Source organism: Sesamum indicum, linkage group LG9 (assembly GCF_000512975.1).
Source record: "Sesamum indicum cultivar Zhongzhi No. 13 linkage group LG9, S_indicum_v1.0, whole genome shotgun sequence".
NCBI classification, from domain to species: Eukaryota; Viridiplantae; Streptophyta; class Magnoliopsida; order Lamiales; family Pedaliaceae; genus Sesamum; species Sesamum indicum.
This window is the reverse complement of record NC_026153.1, coordinates 2,811,357-2,820,029: the sequence shown is the minus strand read 5'-3', so window position 1 is coordinate 2,820,029 and position 8,673 is coordinate 2,811,357. Positions and strand designations below refer to the sequence as shown.

Genomic DNA, 8,673 nt, shown 5'->3' with positions numbered 1-8,673 from the left:
ATAGAGACAAAGCACTAATTGAATTTTCGTTACAATGTGAAGTCTGTTCAAATATTATCTTCAAATTCAGCAATTACGAATTTAACTCCGTGCTGAGTTGGTGAAAGTTGAATGGACTGGTCCCTGAATCTTTTTTCCCTTTCTTGGATATAACTATAATTTTACGATATTCTATAAGTAGCCTAATACAAATAGTTGATGCACGACATTTATTATAATTCACCTGAAATAGTCATAGTGAAGCTAATTTGGAGTAACTATGGTCGTAGATCTTTTATCCAAACTAAGTAAATTTTGGATCTTACAATTATTTTTATTTTCATATCTTCTGCAAACGCTCCCACCAGTCAATACTTTATATTGATATTTTGCTATCGCATTTCTTTTTTCAAAATTATGATACTAAATTATTTATCTATAGGAGTTACATAATAAGCAGTGTTTTAAAGAAAAATATAAATATACGATGATTGTGACGTTGACAATATCAATAGTGGTATAAAAATGTGTTTTGTTTACAACTTATATTTCTGAACCATTTAAATTAAACTCACATTTCCCTGTCAAGTTTTCAATTAATTTGTACAATTGTGTATATTAATTGTTTTCACGAAATACTCCAACTCCAATATTTTTCCCCTTTTACTTTGTGATTTTTGGTATAGTTAGAATTACATGTATTTTTAAAATTTATTTTTACTATAAAAGTAAAAGTTATTGTAGCTACATATTTAATGCACTAAAAAAAGGAGAAAAAGGAATTTTGAATCAAGTTCTTATGTTGCTAATGATTGGGCCAAGGCCCAATTTTCGGAGTTGGAAGCCTTTAAGTATGATTGCCGCTCTCGGCCCATTTTAAGATTTCGGGAACAGTGTCCTGCTTGTAATTATGGCCCATGGTATCTCTGTATGGGCCCATCAATTATTCTGTGCTTAATAATTAAGCGAAAAGGTATCGGCATTTTGATGCCAATAACACTACACAGCATCACTTCTTCCTCTGACGGGATTCTGTTCGCCAAAAATCTTCGCTTGTGAATATCATACCCCATCTCACCTGCGAGGCCGTGATTTCGTCGAGCAGTTGGCGCCCGCTCAAGTGTTTCAGCAGTAATGGAAACGACGGACCGCCTTTCTGAGATCGCAGTTGGCCACGATCATCCCGCATTTAAACTTCTTCTCTCGTGTCCCTCTGGCCTTTCTCCTTCTGAGGTTCTATCTTTACCTGAATGCTTCTTTGTACAGGCAACTGTTGGTTTTGGTCTGTTCTTCGCTTTTTCGACTTGATTACCTACTTAACGCGGGAAATTGTAGAATTTTAAATGCTGTTTGTGGAATCAGGTGTCGGCGGTGTTTGATCAGACATATGATAGGATTCCTCATCCGGATGTCACTTTGGAGAATTCTATTTCGGAGGTTTATTTCTACTTTCTGGATTTATTTTTCTTGGTTAGTTTTGGGGTTCTGTGGACGTTGAAATTGGAATTCGTGGAACTTGTGATTGAACGAAAGGACGAGTTTCGGTTATGTAATTGCAGTTCGTTTATTTTGAAAGCTAATGTGTGATTGAAGTTTTTGTTTACTTGTTAGATATGGGACAAGCGAGTTCAAAAAAATCCATCTTTATACAATGGACTAAAGTTCAGGGTATGTTGATGCTTTTCTCAAGGCCTTACTTTATATGTGTTCAATTAATTTAGGTATGGTGGCATTTATGTTTCATTGTTTGAATATATTGCTATATCTGCGAGTCTTATTTGGATTGGGAAAAATCTTTTGCTTCTGGCGCTTTCCAGCATCCGAGGCTCTTCCATTTCAGCAATATGTCTCGCTTGTGGGCTGAATCTTGTTTTCTAAGTGGAGTTTGTAGCTGTTGCATTAAAACAATTGTACTAGATAATAGTTTCGTCGTTTTTAAGTCTCTGTTGGAAAGGCCAAAAGCATGGTTTATGGAAGTTTCCATAAATTCATGGATACTAGAAACTATCTTGTGCAATTGATAAATAATGTTTCTGTTATTTATTAGTTGATAACTTGACAGTACGGTGGGCACACTTTGAGTGGCAGGGCTGATTCCTTTCGGAAGACTGATGTTTGCCTTCACCTTGGCTTGACAGATTATAGGTTCGTCCCCCCTCCCCCTTCTTTTACCTGAACAAAGCAGCTAGCTTCCGTTAAAATTACACCTTGCCCCAGTGATTTGTCTTATGGTCAGCCCCTGACCAACATCCAAACTGTTAAAGCAATCCCAATACCACCTGCAACTCTTTTCACACGTGGATTAAACTAGAAGCTAGTCTTTACATTATGTTTTACCTTCTGGACATTGAAGAGCATCTTTGCTTTCTATGCATTTCTCCTTTTTCTTTTTTTTCGTTATTTCTGATTTACACTTTTTGGAATTTATTTTCTCTATCGTATTTCTGTTTAGAACTTTTGGAGTATATTTAGTTTATGAATGAATGGTGATCAAATTAAATGAAAATACTCTTGTTATATGTGGAAACAATTTCACCTGCATAAACTGCAAATGAACTTCTCTGTTCTCATTGTGGCCTTAATACTAGTTGCTAGCTTTTAGTGCCACAACAATAGAGTGTGCATGCTTCAACTTTGTTCTTATTCTTGCTCAGGACATTTGTGGGAACAAACTTGAATCCTCTGTGGGAAAGATTCCTTATTCCATCTGAAGGTAAATTTACTTAATTATAATGTCACATAGAGGTGAAACAGTCTAAAAGACTAAAACTTAATTAATAAGATTTAACGTCATGTATGCACGTCATATAGAGGTGAAACAAAAAGGTAGTGAAAATATTGACATTTCGAAATTTTAAACGTTGGGTAAAACAAAATCCACAATCATTTCATTTTTGGTGATCCGTTTCTTCTTTTTTTTTTTGGGCTAACGAAGAAGGGGCAACTAAATCTTTTCCCTCTTCCCAGCTGCTTTTTGAGTGACAGGGCCCCTTTCAGTATGATTATTCAAAGACAAGGTGGTTTCTGTATTTGACCATTGTGCAGGGGTTGTCAAATGTAACTATCCCCATTCCTAAGCAATGCACTCCTCATGGTTGATCAGTATACTTTGTGAAGGTTGTCCATAACCTCCACTACTTGAACCTGTTGTCATGTTTTTATTTCTTGAACCAGAACATTAAATGCAGCTCTTCAGATTTCTTATATGGTTAGTCACTTCCCAGAATCATGCTCTCCACACTTTGAAAGTGCATGTAGTGGGATCCTGTAGCAATGAGTCAACATATTCCGCAAAGTGAAGATTAATATCAACCAGCTTCATGCTGAGCTCATTGCATCTGAGTCTCACTTGTGGGCCTATTCTGTGTGGAATAGAGCATAATGTAAGGGTACTGGAAGCAACCTGAGGATACTATCGGACCGCAAGGCCTGACTGGATGTGTATTGGAAGCTATTTTGGATTGTGGAAGGAACACGTCACCTGTCCAATGGGGGTCCTTTTTGTAGTGACGAATCTTGTATGTGTTCTTAAGAAAAGGAATTTGTCCATTTTTCGGGGTCTCAAAGGGGCGTGGAAACACATAAGAACTCTTGAATGGAAATGGAAAAGGGATGTAACTCCAGTTCCTTTGGAATCGCTAGTCAATCCTATTTCCGATAGGGGCAGTTGACAATTGAATCCGATTTTGACCATTATTTTCGTATCCGTAATAGTGCGAAAAGAAGACCCGACTCTAAGTTGTTCAAGAATAGTGGCGTTGAGTCTCTCGACCCTTTGACTTAGGATTAGTCAGTTCTATTTCTCGATGATTGTAATATATATCATCGAACGGAGGAAGTTTGAAATGATTTATGAGGTGGTATAATAGGCTCCAGCAATTTGGGTTAACCATTTTTACTGAATAAGGACAAGTGCACAGTTTCACTGCCGCAAAATCTCATTTGCAGGCCTCCACCCTGAAGGCTTTCACAATATCAAAAGATCAGACATGATCGATAGTTAATTAATTTATACAACCATCTAACCTCAGATGGAAGATTCTTTATCTTGATTAAGTATTCTTCTTGTTTTTGGACTCTATTCAGCCAAATATTTGAAAAATGTGTTTGTGCAAATGTTTTTTGCTGTTAGCAAAAAGTGCTGCAAACACCTGCCTTCTTTTCCTTTTAATTATCTAAGACCATAAAATTTGCTTTAGAATTTAATCATGTGTATGAGGACTGAAATGACGTACTTGGCCAGTTTAATTGTCTATTTTTAGTTCAATTTCCTCTAAGAAAGATTGCAACAACACTTGGTACAAGAAAGAGAGTAGTGAAGTAGGAGTATAAGTGATGATAGTGCTATCTGAAATTTGAAATTGCTACTTAATGAACTACCATGAGAATTATTATGAAATTTTACTTGCAGATGATTGGAGAAGGTGCCAACATACCTCTAATCCTCTTGGCAATGGTGCAATTGTAGAGACATCTGACCAAGAAATTGTGGTGCTCCAAAGAAGTACCAATGTTGGCGAATTTCCTCGACACTTTGTTTTCCCTGGAGGGCATCCCGAGGTACCAATTAAATGAAGCCCTTTCCTCTTTCTAACCATATTGTTGTATTTTAATGGGCATCCTCTTGCTGTTTATGTGAAATGCAATTTTGTTACTCTAATGTACCTAAGAGGCAGTTGAATATGCCTTTCAATGTGACAGCATGCAAGTTCTATTCACTTTAGTCATATATAACACTATCAGTATAATGTGTTTTTAATGGTTTGTCATTTAATTTTAAGGTCAGTACTTGCTCTCATCCTCCCTAAAAAGGAATACCTACTGTGTGCTTTAACTTTTGATAGCCCCAAGAAGTTGGCATAACAAGCCATCACACTAGTGGAGAATTAACCCATCAGATGGTCAACAGAAAGGTTTCTCAGGAAATGTTTGACAGTATTATTCGTGAAGTAGTTGAAGAAATTGGAGTTCCTGCTACTGCCCTAGTAAGTGTAATCCATTTAGTTTATATGTTGGTAGAAAGTGTTTGAAACTGAGCTGAATTTTCACATCAAATTATTCAAATTGATGTTGTCTCTAGGTTTCCGTTGTCATTTCAACTCTATCATAGCTACTTTTCACTTTATGGTTTTATTTCTTTATTAAATTGTTCCATGCAAATTGTTATTCTTCTCATGGCTGCTTGTGGTAGATCTAAATATTTATCCTCCATAATAGGCTGAGATATCTTCCTGCAATTTATGCGTTTTGTCCTAAATCCTACTTAAGTCGTTTACTTTTGCATATTTTTCGGCAGCACAATCATGCTGAAAGGGTTTGAAGGATGGGTTGAAATGTGTTTCTATGCTTTGAGTAGACTGGATGTCTGCTCGTTAACATTTAACCAACTAATCAACACATTTATTGAGAAAATTGGGTGTTGTCTCAGTTCAGTTTGATGGTTGATGGAGATAAAACGGTGCAGCCTTTTTTATTAACGGAGATGCTTTGGATACTTCAGATACAAACTAATCTGCAAATTGCTCACTACATAAAGGGATAATTTCTTGTGCGAGTTGTGTTGTTTCATACTCTAGTCATCCAACAAGATGTTTTCTGTTTTGGCGACGGCCGGCAGGAAACCCCGTCAAGCTAAAAGAAAATTGGAACTGATACAAATGCATGATTGCAAATAGAGTGATATTTAAATGTGCAGCGACTGGTGATTAGTATCCCAGCTCTTGTTCCTTCCATCCCCACCCCTATCACGATTCTGATGCCGACTGTCTTTACTGAAGCTTGCTTCTGAAGTAGTTGTATACCATGTGGAACCAAGCATGCCACAAGACAAACTAGGACAAACTTAAGTTCTAGATATTGGTCATTTGTTGTTAATGTTGAATTTGGTCTCATCAAAGGTTATAATGACAGTGTTCTGTGATACAATAAGACGGATTCTTTTGACATTTGTTGTTAAAACGCAGAGCAAGCCCGTCTTTATTGGTATATCCCAGAGGGTGTTGAATGTTAGGCCAACAGCGTTCTTCTTCATCAAATGCAGTCTTCAGTCAAAGGAGATCCAACAGCTCTATGGCAGTGCTCAAGATGGCTATGAATCAACCCAGCTTTATACTATGTCAATGGTCAGTTATATATATATATATATACATATGTATGTACATTCATATGCGTGGTGTACTTTTGAGAGCAGCTATTTATTTAAAAATCGGTGAAACATTTCAACGTTCCATTAAAGGTGTGCGTGCAGATTACAGTAGATCTGATAAATTGGGTAAAGAAAAGCAACTCAGGCCAACTCCTGATCCGGGTAAAAGCTTTGAGTTGCTGAGATTTTAAGTTTAGCATTTTATTTAAATAACAGGACTCCTGACTACCTGCCATTGCATAGTGTTTGGCCCTGGAACTCCTTTTGCTGGAAATCACCATCTTTCAAGGTCAGAACCAGGAGCTTTACCTTAGGGACTAAACCAAAAGCCCAATCCATAATATATTTGCTATCTAAAAAGTGTTTAATGGATTCAAGCATCATATATGAGATATAATACCACCATGATTAAGATGCACAGGATTACAGGAAGAGAAGATCTCTTGCATAATTATTGTTATCTAGAAATCAAGAGCTACAGAGAAAAAAGAAAGGACTTCAAAATGTTCTTTAGGTCTACTCAACACCTCATTAAGTAAAAAATATCCGTGAAAGAACTTAACACTAATTATTTCTACATTTCTGTTTCATTCGTCGCTCCTTTGGAAAAGGTGAGTTTCGCCCAGCTTTCACAGTATTCGGTGGAATTGCTTTTATGCTGTCGCCTTTGGACCATTTGCCGAATTAATTGTTACTTCCCAATGGTTTATTATCAGAGTGACGTGGCTGTGGCTACATCTAAAATGCCTGGATGTCACCAAGGAGGATTTGCACTCTATAAGTTGATGGTAGACGCTATGAATGAAGACTGAGATAGACGCTATGAATGAAGACTGAGAGATTCAGCGCTGCCAAATCAAGATTCCTGCACTTTGTTTTGGGCACGGTTGGTTCAGTTTCTTCCACATTGTGCCAGGTAATGACAATGTTTTTCACATTAATGAAGAAGCTGACTACTCATGTTGGATTCACCTGCTTGGCCCTACTATTGCCTTTTTAACATCCTTACATCGACCTATTAAGGTATTGCGTGGCTGTAAGTGACAATTTGAGGTACTTCCCTTTTTCTGGGTTGTATTAGTCATATAATCAGCTATTCTTAATTTCTCAAAATTAAGGACTGTATTAACTCTGGCTGGCTGTTAGTGAGTAAAAGTGAGGCCTTTGATGTTCAATCCAAGGGCTCAGATTCGTTTATTTCCTCAAATGATTTTGTGTGGGGGTATCAGATTTTAATACCCAACATCATAATCCTCATTTTAATCTCATATTACTTCATATCTTCATAATCATTCTGAAAATACATTCCAAATAAAAAGCTGTTAGTTTTCGAGGGAAAAATGATACCTATTAATTTGATTTTGTCTTTTAAGAAATAAATTTATTTTAAAGAATTTTAAGGTTTTCGAAGAAAAAGTGAAATAACTTTAGGAAAAATTGTTTAACAATGCCAAACAAACGCAGGTTTTTTCACAATTTGATAAAACCAACATGCCATCCAAATTGCAGTTTATGGTTATAATTAAGAGAGAGAAAGAAGGAACACAAAGATATTATCTTTTTATGGTTATAATTAAGGGAGAGTTGAAAAACCACCCAATTCTTTATTCAATAAATATTTTGATATATATGCAGTATAGGTTTAAGATTGTTGTACCCAAAAACTTTATTTATATTTATATTCGCATCCGGAAATCGTACAATCTGACCACACAATTATTACTAATATTATTCAAATACACAATAATTACATGACGTGAAATAACATGGTCCATTATCTCTTTTTTCAACTTTGAATATATTTTCCCTAATATCTTTTATTTAAAATTATATTGATATGCGATAACTTATTTATAATAATGATTTTCCCACTAACCTCATATTTGTTCATATTAGCATTGTGGATCCGGCGAGCATATAAAAAAAATTAATGTGATATGATAAGAAAAAAATTATGAAAAAATATATTATAATTATAAACTATAATAAATGTTGAAAAAGTTAAAGTGCAAAAAAAATATGAAATAGTGGGTGGTTAAGAGAAAAAAAATATAATGTGAAATTATTAAAAAATATTATATTAATTTGATCAAAATTTTTTAGAGAAAAAAATAAAAAATAAATTTGATATTTAAAAATTGGTACGATAAAATATTTTCTTTTATAATAATAAATGCGCGTAATACGAGGATTAAACTGCACATATTATTTAATCGTCCGTGCAAAAGAAAGAAATAATATTAGTCATAAAATATTAAATAATAATTTTGACATTATCATTAAAGTATATATTTAGTGACAACATTGTGCCTTAAACTGTCACAATAGATAATTGTTGACAAACTTATAATGATAATTTTACCCACATTGCCACCTTAAACTATTAATACATAAATTTTTAATTTTATCCTTTTTTAATATTTTCAAATAATAATTTTGTGCTTACAAAGGAATAAATATAATAATATTAATAATATTTTATTTATATATATTATATGTATCCATTTATTAGTATAAAATGTACATAAAATATTAAATTATGGGCAAAC

At 34.7% G+C, this 8,673-nt stretch overlaps 1 protein-coding gene across 5 annotated transcripts; it reads left to right on the top strand.

Annotated features, from left to right (window-relative positions):
• Window positions 973–7,321, top strand: LOC105170367 (nudix hydrolase 9). Of its 5 annotated transcripts, none has more exons than XM_020696961.1 (11): window positions 973–1,212; window positions 1,342–1,416; window positions 1,591–1,647; window positions 2,042–2,124; window positions 2,634–2,692; window positions 4,448–4,539; window positions 4,824–4,964; window positions 5,943–6,101; window positions 6,215–6,286; window positions 6,368–6,413; window positions 6,841–7,321. In XM_020696961.1, exons 1-11 carry the CDS (start codon window positions 1,114–1,116, stop codon window positions 6,843–6,845), a joined length of 888 nt encoding a protein of 295 aa, XP_020552620.1. In that variant the 5' UTR covers window positions 973–1,113; the 3' UTR covers window positions 6,846–7,321. The 5 variants fall into 5 exon arrangements, with proteins under 5 accessions (XP_020552620.1, XP_020552619.1, XP_020552621.1 ...); XM_020696960.1 differs by having other exon boundaries at window positions 4,391–4,539; XM_020696962.1 differs by lacking the exon at window positions 2,634–2,692 and having other exon boundaries at window positions 2,118–2,124; window positions 4,391–4,539.